This window comes from Sciurus vulgaris, assembly GCF_902686455.1.
Source record: "Sciurus vulgaris genome assembly, chromosome: 4".
Classification (NCBI taxonomy): Eukaryota; Metazoa; Chordata; class Mammalia; order Rodentia; family Sciuridae; genus Sciurus; species Sciurus vulgaris.
Genome location: NC_136464.1, coordinates 88,041,063 through 88,053,233, shown reverse-complemented (window position 1 = coordinate 88,053,233; position 12,171 = coordinate 88,041,063). Strand labels below are relative to the sequence as shown.

The 12,171-nt window shown below is 46.5% G+C and overlaps 1 protein-coding gene across 1 annotated transcript in view; it reads left to right on the top strand.

Annotated features, from left to right (window-relative positions):
• Positions 1-12,171, top strand: part of WDFY4 (WDFY family member 4) — a 288,190-nt gene that overhangs the window by 263,239 nt on the left and 12,780 nt on the right. The window contains 8 exon segments of the mRNA XM_079138164.1: positions 118-271; positions 1,829-1,920; positions 5,373-5,430; positions 5,433-5,554; positions 5,556-5,585; positions 7,880-8,027; positions 9,190-9,353; positions 10,209-10,367. Of these exon segments, the coding sequence (XP_078994290.1) occupies positions 118-271; positions 1,829-1,920; positions 5,373-5,430; positions 5,433-5,554; positions 5,556-5,585; positions 7,880-8,027; positions 9,190-9,353; positions 10,209-10,367 (927 nt within the window).

Genomic DNA, 12,171 nt, shown 5'->3' with positions numbered 1-12,171 from the left:
TGGCAGAAACTGTGCCACTGATGCAGAATGGATGGAAGGTGACCTGTGCATGCTGGGTGTGGCCATCCTGAGGACTCAAGTGCATGTGGTTGATCATGTTGGCCCTTTTTCCTTCAGGGTGGAAGCTTTGATGTGGCAGATAGAATGTTCCACAGCATGAAGAGTGCATGGGAGTCTGCCTCCAGAGAGAACATGAGTGATGTCAGGGAGCTGACCCCAGAGTTCTTCTACCTTCCTGAGTTCTTAACCAACTGCAATGCAGTGGAGTTTGGTGAGTGGAGGCCTGGGTAAGGCCTGGGTATCTGAGTGAGGCCTGGTTGGTGTGGAGAACAGAGGTTGCTGAGAAGTACAGTCTCTTTCCTGCAGGCTTCTGGGTGGCAACTAATTTCATGTCAATATTTTTACTTGGACAAACTCAACAAACAGGCCCTTCATGAAGCCAGTGCAAAGGATGTGAGGTCTGTGCCAGGTGGCAGCACCTGTGTGCAAAGAGGTTGCTGAGAAAGGACCCTGGCTGCTGAAACAGTGCCATGACCCAGCCATGACCTTTTCTCTGAGAGCTCCAGGTTCCAGTTGGCAGTGAGGCAACAGCCAAGGAGCAGGAGCTCTTGCTTGTTGCCCCATTCTGGCACTGTCCTACTGCATTATGATCTTGAACAAGTGCCTGCTCTTCACCACCTCCATTTCTGCCATTCCCACAAATGGGCGGACTCCTGAATGATAGCTTTTTGTTCCTGCAGTCCAGGATGAGACAGGCCTTCTTTCTATTTTAGAAGAGGAACAAAAAATTCGGGGGGGGGGAGGGGTTCAGGGGTTCACTGGAGAATGCATGTCTCTTTGGAGCCGCCATTGCAAATGTATACTATGCCAAGTTGAAACAATTTGCTGAGGGTATGTGTGATCAGAACCAGGGCAGAGCAAGTGACCCAGGAAGGACCTGTCTAAGGAGGAGACAGGTGAGCTAAGACTGAATGATGAGAAGGGCCAGGCCAGGCACAGCCCTGCAAGCTTGAGAGAGTGGGACAATTATTGTACAATTCTATTGTACAATGAAGGTTCTGGAGTGTTTAAGCAAGACCATAGCTAACATCTATTGAGACTGCATCACAGATCTGGTATTGTTCTAAGCACATTATATTTATTTTCTCTTATAATCCTCATGCCAGTCCTGTGAGGTAACTCCTGTGACCACCTTCAGTTTAACAGTTGGGAAAACTAAATCCTAAGATGTGAAGCATCTTACTCCAGGTTGTGTAGCTAATGGGTAGGAAAGACTTAAGATGGAAACTATACTCTTATTCTCTGGTGAATCTTCAAAAACCCTGCTGTTCTCAATTTAAAAATGGAGGACAATGTGTAAATTATAGAGTTAGAGTGAAGATTCAGTAGGAAAATGTATGCCAAAAACCTCCCATGGTGCCTGTCACAGACTTGGGTGCATACAATATGCCAACTTATTTTGATTTTACTGTGCTCTCCTTATGATTCAAATACCCAGATGAAAAGGCATAGTGTAGTGGGACGGAAGCTGAACCAATAATGGTGACACTGAGATCATTTTGTATGACTTGGGAGTCTAGCACTAGTGCTTCCTGGGGAGTAAGGGGGTCCTTGTGGATGAGAAGAAGGTGGAGAGAACAAGCAACATGAGGAACTGGGGACATTCCAGAGAGAGAGACAGGAAGCAGTGTGAGCTGCATAGGACACAGCTCACATACCAATTAACACATCCAGGCAATCCTGGATGGCATAATTTTATGTCTCCAAGTTCCTATCCCTCTGTGGGCTCCTGTTTATCCCAATCCCTATTGTTTTACATCCCACTCAGGCTGTATGCAGGATGGGACAGCACTGGGTGATGTGCAGCTCCCTCCCTGGGCAGATGGGGACCCTTGGAAATTCATCAGTCTGCACAGACAGGTGAGTTAAACCAGAGCCTCTGGTGTCCTGAAGTCAACCTCAGCATCCTCTCAATCTTCATAGAAGCCTCCTGTCCCAGGGGAGGGGACAAACACTAAGGCTTTTGTATTAGAGAAGGGGTAAGGTCTATACCCTGGGGTGTCAGTGGATGACCTGGTTTCTGGACTGTTTTGACAGTCCATTGGGCTTTGCCCTTGTGTCTCTTTGTAGAGGGCATCACTGCAGGTAGAGCATTTAGATGTCGAGGAAGATGTCAGTGACTTTAACCAGCTCTATAAGCAGGGTTATACTCTGAATCATACTGCCCAGTATACCTAAGAGAAGGTTTGGAGAGTCCATAGAGCTCCAATTGGCCAAAAAATTTTCCAGAACTGGGGAGGGCTTGACCTATTACCCAGAAAGTCATAGTTGGATAAAGATGTGGCTGATGACAGAAGAGGGCTGACTAACTGCAAATGATTAAAGGGTCAAGAGGAATGGAAGTTCTGATAAAGTGGAAGAATAGCCTTAGGAAGTAGTTAAGTGACCAGGCAAGGTGAAGATGTGCCTTTCACCAGTTTAGAAGGTTGGAATGGGTGCTTTGAAGATTGGAGCAGTTATGGATACTGACATGGTTTAAGGGGTATGTTAAACAGGTTTCCACTGCTATGACAAAAGCCTGAGGTAATCAGCTTAAAAGGTGGAAGGATTTATTTTGGTTCACAGTTTCAGAGGTTTCAGTCCATGGTCAGTTGGCTCTCTTGTTTTGGGGCCTGCGATGAGGCAAAATATCATGGTGGGAAGAAGATGATGGACCAAATTTACTCATCTCAGGGCAATCAGATAAAAAAAAGAGAGAGGAAAAAAAAATAGGGCTGGGGTTCCAATATCCCCTTCAAGGGTCCACCCCCAATGATCTAGTTTCCTTCCACTAGACCCTATCTTTTAAAGGTTCAGCCACCTCTCTATAGTGCCAGTCTGGGGCCAAGTTTTTAACAACTGAACCTATGGGGAACATTCCAGGTCAAAACTATAGCAAGGAGTGTCCATGAGTGGGTGAGTGACTTTAGGTGGAGTAGAGGCAAAGAAAGTCATTAGAGAAGTGGAGCTTAAGGAACAGAGAGACCAGAGATTGTAGACCCTGAAGGTGATCACAGATCTTGAAGAAGAAGAGGTGGTATAGCCCAGGAAATGACATTTTTGGTAAATGAGAAGAGTAACCAAGTGGGTAGATGGCAGCAGTGAAGCTGAGGAGGAGGTAGAATTGCATTTCAGAAAGCACAGAGAACAGATTTTTTTTAACAAGAGAACAGAGGAACAAGAGTCTTGGCATGGGAATGAAGATTGAGCAAAACACCAGCCCCACCTCCTGTCTTCCAAATTAATTGGATGTGTACATCAAATGTCTACCACTCTGGCTTACTGAAGGGGACCTAATGGGTCAAGAGAGAGTAAAGCCTTCCTTTAAGGAAAGGAGGCGAGGAATGGTCCAGAAGAACTTGAAGATATGGAAATGTATTGGTTATGAAGTGGCAGGAAAAGGGTCCTGGCCTGTGCCATTCCCTCAGGTACATAGCCATTCTGTTGTGGTCATAGCAAATGCTTTGGTGCAGACATTTACAGAAGGCCCCAAGGTGTGCTCCAGGTCTGGGAGAAACATGCCTTTCATCAAGATCAAGGCTCATACGGCATCACTCAAGCATGAGCTTCTGGGCTTCAGAACCACTTTGATCAAACACCTCAGAGATGTTAAGCTGATACAAGTGCCCAGACTTCCCCAGGCCCAGATGGAGAACTGCCTGTCCTCCCAAGAGGACCAAGAAAGTGAATCCAGATAATTATAGATGAACATCTTTGGGTTCCAGGGCTGCAGCCCCAAAGGACTATACTCGGCAGAAACAGGTGCCATCTCTTCAGTGGACTAGGACATCCAAACACTGGCCACATTTCCTCTTGATTATAGGTAGCAACTGCTCAGAAATATTGCCAACCTAGATTCCCTAATCTGAGCAAGCACTATCCATCCAGGCTGCATCCATGAAGGATCCAGCGTACTTGGCTGCTATGCTGAATTATTTGGTCCTGTTAAACATTACTTCAGTTATAGTTAGATGTTACTGGCTTCCATTAGGACCTGTGTGCCTGAGGAGGGTGAGGGTTAGTTCCCACTTAGAGGCTTTAAACTCCCTGGCTAAGTCTGGAAAATCTCCTGTCCTCCTAGCTGGGGAGAGCAAGCCTGCATATGCACAGAATGGTCCTCAGGTCATCACACTTGCCCCTTGGGTATATAAGTAAGACAGTCTTTGCCAGATGCATGCCCAAGTCTGGACAGAGATGCCCTATGAAGAAAACTCACATTCCTGGGGGACTGAGCTATACCAAAAGGATAGATTTTATTATTTCCATCTCAGAGATGATTTAGTAAGATTCCCTCAACCAGATGTCAGTGATTTCTCAGTACTTGTATGAACTGAGATCTGCTCAGTGAAGCTGATGTCCCCTGGAGGGGAGTGGGTCTGAGGCATGAAAGTTGAAGCTTGGATGGTAGGTTCAAAGACCATACACATGGGCTGGGTACAGTAGCATTTGCCTGTAATATAAGTGACTTGGGAGGCTAAGACAAAAGGAATGCATATTCAAAGCCAGCCTCAGCAATTTAGTGAGACCTCTGAGACCCTATCTCAAAATAAAATCTAAGAAAAGACTGAGGATGTAGATTAGTGGTAGAGTGCTCCTGTATCCAATCCCCAGTACCAAACACACACACATACAGACATACACATGACCCTGCCCAAGAATTGGTGAAATTACTCCTGCCAGCAAGAGGTGGTCTTAAAGGGAAAAGACAACATAGGTAAATCCAAGCTGTTGCTTGGCACCTCACAGCTCACTTTGCTCCAAACAGACACAATTTAATCTTCACATTAACCTTAGAAGAAGATACAATTACTGTCCATACTACAGATGAAGAAACTGAGGAATAGAGATGTTCAGAAACGTGTCCGTGGCAATGCTCACTTCAGTCCACTCTAGAGCATGTTCTCTGAATCACTATACTTGGACTTGGTCTCAACCTCTCGACAATCCCTGGTCAAAACCAACTCTCTGTGATTCAGATCTCAGCATGACCCCCAAAAATCATCCTGCCTGAGTCTTTTCCAAGTAGATGACACTCTCAGACCCATACCACATAGATGTTCTGAATGGCATGGTTATTATATGAAGTGGGTGATCTGGGGTGACGGGAGCAGTCAGATCTGATTTGCCATGAGCTGGAGGCAGGAACAAGGTGGCCCTGGGTGGGGGGGTTGGCACATCTGCCTGCTTCCTACTCATCAGGCTGGGGAGACATCAGTCATCTCTCCTGTGCAGAACCAGCACTCTGAAGCATGTGTATCTTCCCATCTGTGCAGAGGGGAGAATGAGCCCATGAGAAGCCTGGATTTTCACACTTTTTTGAGTTTTGATTCCAGGCTCTAGAAAGTGACTTTGTCAGTGCCAAACCTCATCATTGGATAGATCTCATTTTTGGATCAAGCAGCAGGGACCAGCTGCGGTCGAGGCAATTAATATCTTCCACCCCTACTTCTATGGAGACAGAGTGGACCTCAGCAGCATCAGTGACCCCCTGATCAAGAGCACCATCCTGGGGTTTGGTCAGCAACTTTGGACAGGTACCCAAACAGGTACTGCAGATCATTGTCTAGCTTTCTCAAAGGAGTATGCACAAAGTGGGCTTGGGAGAGAGAGTGAGGACGTTCTTTCTTGGGGCAGGAGCAAGGAAGAGGACTGGAGGGAAAAAATGGTCCCCAGTCATCTTTTCTGTGTTCTCAGTATTGGAGCTTACCCCTCATTATCTTCTGATATAGAGAAGATGATGACATTGTTAATGGTATGGTGAAGGCTGCATCCTTTGTGATACTTGTGACAGACATTATGATCAATTCATCATACATCATTCTTTTATAAATATCTACCCTTCAGGATAATTATTTCCAATGAGTTAAGACATCAAGTACATAAAAGTATATGAAATGTGACCAGGGACTCAACAAATGTAGTTATTTGTGTGATTATGTCATTGAATCCTCTCATAAACTCTTTGTATAGGAAGTATATTTTTATGGATCAGGGAACTGAGGCTCAGAGAGGATAAATAAAACACTTGAATTGGATTGTACCATTACTAAAGAGAACAGAAATAGAGCTCTGGGTTAGATATGTCATGTGGGTGGATAAGTCCAAAGCATGGGCCATATGCCACGGGAGCAAAAACATCTTACCTTCCACCTGCTGGGCCCTGGTGAAATTGCAGGGTTCTCACCTGGGCCTTTAGCCCTGTTGGCTCCATCTCCCACTGGGACTACTCCCCATCAACATGAGGTTGTATGTTTATGTTGACTATTTATGAAAACACTTGCAAGGAAAGTGCTTATTTAACTGACCCCAGCTCCGATGATCTCCAAACTGAGTTCTGTGTAATGTTTTGTTGCATCTCAGGTCAGAGCCCTGGCCCCATAGACTGGGGTCCCAACCTGAACAGTCAGCAACCATCCTGGAAAATGAGTGCCCAAACCCAGCCAATTCAGGACAGTCCTGCTCAACAGCCTTCCCTGCATGAACCATGAGGGCTAGCTGAGCTCCTCTTTGTAGCTTTTGTAAAACTAATAATATATTTTCCACCTGTCCCTTTGTGGCTTTGTGAGTTTGCTCTGCTCCCAGATATAAGAGACATGAGAGGGGCTTGTAGTGACTTGGAGATTAGATGGCACTAACCATGTTTGCAGTTTTGTGGATAGGGAAGGATTTTAGGAAACTCAGTGGCTTAGTAGTTTTGTTTGTCAAATTAAAAAAATATATAATAATACAGAAAAAGCGATAAAACAATTCAATGTAGGCCCACTATCCAACTGGGTCCAGTTTTATGCACTCACAGCCTTGTACATACACACAAATACTTTCCAATCAGTATAATTATGGAGGACATACAATTTTATATTCTTATTTTATGTAATGATATAAGACACTCATATCTTGTCTGAAATGCTTTGGACAGAAAGTGTTTCAGATTTTAGTTTTTTGTTTGTTTGTTTTAATATTTGCATACACTTTTCCTGTTGAGCATCTCTAATCCTGAAATTTGAAATGCTCCAAACTTCAACTTTTTGATCATCATATCAGCACTCAAAAGATTTGGAACTTCAGAGCATTTCAGATTTTGGATATTTGGATTAAGTATCTTAACCTGTATATCAATATGAGCTTTTAAAAATGTTTCTAAGTAGTCATCAGAATGACTGTCCCAGTGTGAAGACAAGTGCTTAGGACCACACACTGTTCCATTCAGGCACTGTGCCTATTAAAACTGTTGCAGGGACCAGAGACCCAGTCTGTGGACACATTAGCCATTCAGTGTGAGGAAGAATGTGCACTATGAAATGCTCCTTGAAAAACCATTGTTTTAATTTCTATTTGAATTGATCACCAACACAGGCTTACTAGATTTTTCAGCATTTGATCAAGGGCTGTGACTGAGCCAGTGCTGCTCTGAAACCTCCAGTTGCCCATTAAACTTGTCCTCTGTCCCCACTTCTGTGCCCAGCATGGTGTCTGGCAGATGTTTGCCTCTGGGAATGCAGGATGCAGATGACTGGAGAAAGCAGCCCTGCAGAAGCCCAACCAGAGAGTGCAGCTGGAGAGCCAGCCTTTGCCCAGGCAGTTTGGGGAAGAAGAGATTTGGTAGCTAGGAGAGCTAGTTCTATGACCTTGAGAAAGTAGCTGCCCCTCTGTGAATTCCAAACCCTTCATCTGCAACATCTGAGGGTCAGACAAGAGGGTTCAGTTTATGCTGTAGCTCCTTGAAAAGGAAGCCCAGTCCTGACAGTGCCCAGATCAGGGCACAGCTATAGTGTGCATGGGGAAAGCTCTGCCTCTGGACATCTGTCCCCTAATAACCTGTGTGATATATGTACTTCTTTAGCTCTTTACTAAACCCCACCCGGCCAGGACCACCACAGGGAAGCCATCACCTGGAAAGGATGTCTCCATACCTGCCAGCCTGCAGAGCCACTCACAGTCCTTTCTCTACAGCCTACAGTCACTGAGGCCCTCCCAGGTCACAGTCAAAGGTAATTATCTACCCCTGCTTGTTCTGTACACTGTCCCAAGGTGGTCTCTTCACAGACTGGGTTCCTCTGGAGATTCAGGGCACAGAGCTGGCCAAGTACCAGGGTCTGGCTTTGAATGGCTTTATCTCCAAATACAGTGGGAATCTGGGGAGGCCTGGAAGTTTCCAGTACTACTCTGTTAGACCCTGACTTCTGAAGACCTACATGTATGTGTGAGTCAGATATACACCCTTCTCTCTCTTGCACGCATGCACAGTTATATACATACAATCTACATATGCACATATATAAATATCCTTCTTTCTCTCTCATCCCCTCTGAAGAACAGTCTCAAATTTTCCAAGGCAGACTTGCCACCTCCATGCCTTGGCAACAGTTGTTCCCAAGAATCCAGGTGGGCTGGTGCTGGTTACTAAGAACATGCGCCCTGGGGCAGACAGACTGGTGTGAGTCCCAGCCCAACTGCTTCCTAGGTCTGTGACTTGTAGGACTCAGGAAGTGACTGAGTCCCCCACTTTACCCAGCACAGTGCAGGGAAGTGGGTGGCCCCCAACATGGAGTGGACAAGATGCACATTCTCAGCAGTGAGTCCTCACACAAGCCAGATGGAACACACTGAGAGGGGATCATTATCTTCATTCCACAGAAAGCGCTCTGAGGTAGAAAGGGGCAGATTGACTTGCCTAGGATAACTAGGCAGGGAGTAGAGTTCAGCAAATCCTGAACTCTGAGCTGAATTCCAGCTGGAGCCAAGCCTGGCTTCTACAGTGACGATAGTGAAGGACTGGGGCTATGCTACATATCATGGGGTCTGCCTCCCTGAGTAAGGCAGGAAGATCTGGATAGGCAAAATCCCCCTGTAGCCTTATGGCTTTGTGCGATCTTCCCCAACAGACAGCCTGGCCTCCTTCTCCCCTGGCATCATTGCTAAAACACTAAAGCCCTATGCAGCCACTGGCTTAATGTGTGTGCCCAAGCTAGAGGAAAGGGGACACAGGCCATCAGCAGAGCTAAGGCAGTCTTAGTGAGCTGCTGTGTATCTGGCACATAGTTGGTCTGCAGTGACTCCTTCTTTCTGGGCCCAGCCAAAATAGGTGTTGTCCCTCACTGCATATGCTCTGCCATACTTACTGGGGGGTAGATATGTACCTTTTCTCCCTAGGATCAGAGTCCCCCAAAGGGGCCATTGGCCATATTGTCCCTACCGAGAAGACTATCCTGGCTGTGGAGAAGAACAAGGTGCTCCTGCCTCCTCTCTGGAACAGGACCTTTAGCTGGGGCTTTGACGACTTCAGTTGCTGCCTAGGGAGCTATGGCTCAGACAAGGTGAGTGGCCACAGGGGAGCAGAGGCAGCATCTTCTAGTTGGATGCTGAGATGTCTGTAGATCAGCAAGCCCAAGGCAGAGACAGCTACCTACACACACTTCCCCCTGAGGTTGTGCCCACAGTCTAGGATAGAAAGGGTTCATGGGACCCTGAAAAGACCCTCATGAGCCAGGCCTCCAACCCATGTTCCTAGGATCTGAACCTTCACATTGACAGTGCACAGTGCCTCCTCCAGAGCATAGTCTGGCTGGTCCCCTGATTACATTAAGCCCACCCAGATGTGCACTCGGTGCAGGTGGCAAGTCTGGGGCCTTCTGCCACTCCAGACATGGCTTAGACTGGGAAAACGTATGCTAAACATTCAGCTACCTTTCAGGAGCAAGCCCTCTGTTCACCAGCCCTCCCACTCCACCTTTATCTTCCAATTGCCCTCACCTTCTCCCCAGCACCCCTCTCCTCCCACCCATCCTATCACATCCAGCCAATTCCAGACACTCCATGCTTATCTTACCCTTTCCTAACTGGCTTCATGAGGCAGCCATCAAAACTGGCTTCAGATGTGCCCCCTTCAGAAAGTAGTCCCTACCACCTCATGTTGAGTCGATGCCCCTGGCAGACTCACAGAATTTTCATGGCATCCCTCCACCTGTCTCTCCCCACCACTAGAGTAGAGGCTCCACCTTAGAGATGGACCTAGAATGCCCTGGATGTGATCACCTGAACTTGGATCCTGAACACAAGACTTGTCCCTGGTTCCTAGGACACCCAGACTTGCTGGGGTATCTCCATCACTCTGTCCTGGCTACCTGGCCACTGCCAGCCCTACCCGAGTGCTCATTCCCCATCTTCCACAGATCCTGATGACGTTCGAGAACCTGGCTGCTTGGGGCCGCTGTCTGTGTGCTGTGTGCCCAACCCCCACAATAATTGTCACCTCTGGGACCAGTGCTGTGGTGTGTGTGTGGGAGCTCAGCATGGTCAAAGGTCGCCCAAGAGGCTTGCGCCTCAGGCAGGTATGTGCCTCAAGTGGGTGTGCTACCTCAGGCAGGACAGTGTTTTGGACAGGGACAGGACTGCTGGCAGGCATGGCACCTCAGGCAGGTGCAGTGCCTTGCGCAGCAGTGGGACCTGAACACCCCTAGCACCCTGCCTCCCTCAGGAGAGGGAGCACAGTGAGGAGTGGAGGGTGGCCCACAGCTCTGTCACTCAGGAGCGTTGTTTAATCCCCTACGTAGATTTGATGAGCACAGGGCAGGTGCCTCTGTGGAGGCCCACACCAGTGTGCTGGGCTGGGCCACTGGCAGCTGTTTTCGTTTATACTCAGCGTTAGTGAAATCTGTTTCCTTGCACCAGATGATACTTTTTGAGCATTTGTCATGGACTGGCCACTACGCCAAGCACTCTTGCATGGATTGCCTCATTTTACCAGACATCAGTTCTGTAAAACAACTATATTATCACCCCTATTTTCTCAATGAATACAACAACTGAGATGCAAAGAAGTGCAGGGCTCATTCAAGTTCACAGACCCAGAAAATGAGATCATGTCAGAAGGGAAGTGATTGCGGCAAGAATAGACCAACAGTAGGTAGGCCGGAAGCAGGGTTGGTCCTACCTCTTGACCAACACCACTTGTAATACTTATTAGGGTGGGATTTTCATTTCCTTAACACTCAAAATGCACCAGGACCTCTCTCAGCACTAATTTTATTCTTGTGAAGGAATGTTATTCTCAATTTCAGATGAGGAAACAGTCTCAGGCTAAGTGTGCACTTGAGCCTGGGTTTGTTTACCTTGAAAACTCATGCTTTTCCCTGTGTGCTTTTGAACTTTCCCTAGAATATAACTAGGGACACCTCCAACTCAAACCAAAAATAATTTCCACACGTTTTTTGTTTGGCCATAGCCCCCAAATAACTATATATATATAGTTATTTATATAGCATTAAATATATATATATAATAAATATATATAAATAAATATATATAAATAAATATATTATAAATAAATAATATATATGTACACACACATATACATATATACACACACATATACATATACACAATACATACACACATACACACACACACACACAATGAAACAAAATACATCATACAAAATTCACCCTGACCAGATTCCTAAACTGAGCATGCTTCACAGAAACCTTCACAGAAACAGAATGTCATGCTTCACAGACATTCTGTGTCTCTAGATTACTTTCAAGTCAGTCCTGTCTCCCAGAACCTGTCCTTCTCCCCTGCTGCCATGGCCTCAGGCAGTGCAGGGTATGCACTTAATAATTGGGCAGTGAAGGAGTGAATGAATCAGTGATGGAGGGAGCTAATTCATCCTAGGGGTGGTGGCACCTGGCTGAGTGCAGGTGACCTTCACCTATACCCACTCTCCAAGGAAATCCCCCAAAGCAGCAGTGGTGCTCTATGCCTTTTCAAAATTTCAGGTTACTCATGGAGGCTGTCTGACTCCTGGCCCCAACAACAATTGCAGTTGTCAGTGGCCTGGGTTTTATTCCTGACCTAAGTAAAGAGGCTGGAAATAAAAACCAGAGTGCCCGCCCTCTCTTAGGCATCACTGGTATCTATTTACCACTCACCCTAGAGACTGCAGGTAGTTGCATCCTGACGCTGGAGCTTGCCTGTGGCACCAAGGAGATGACCCCTCTGCTGCTACTCTGAACTCCCCCTTAGCAGTAAAAGTGCACCATAGGGCCCTGGTATTGACACCATAAAAATGTAATGTATCGCCCACCCTCTCCTAGCTCCAAATCCAGAGAAAAAGGCATGGAGAATTTCACATTC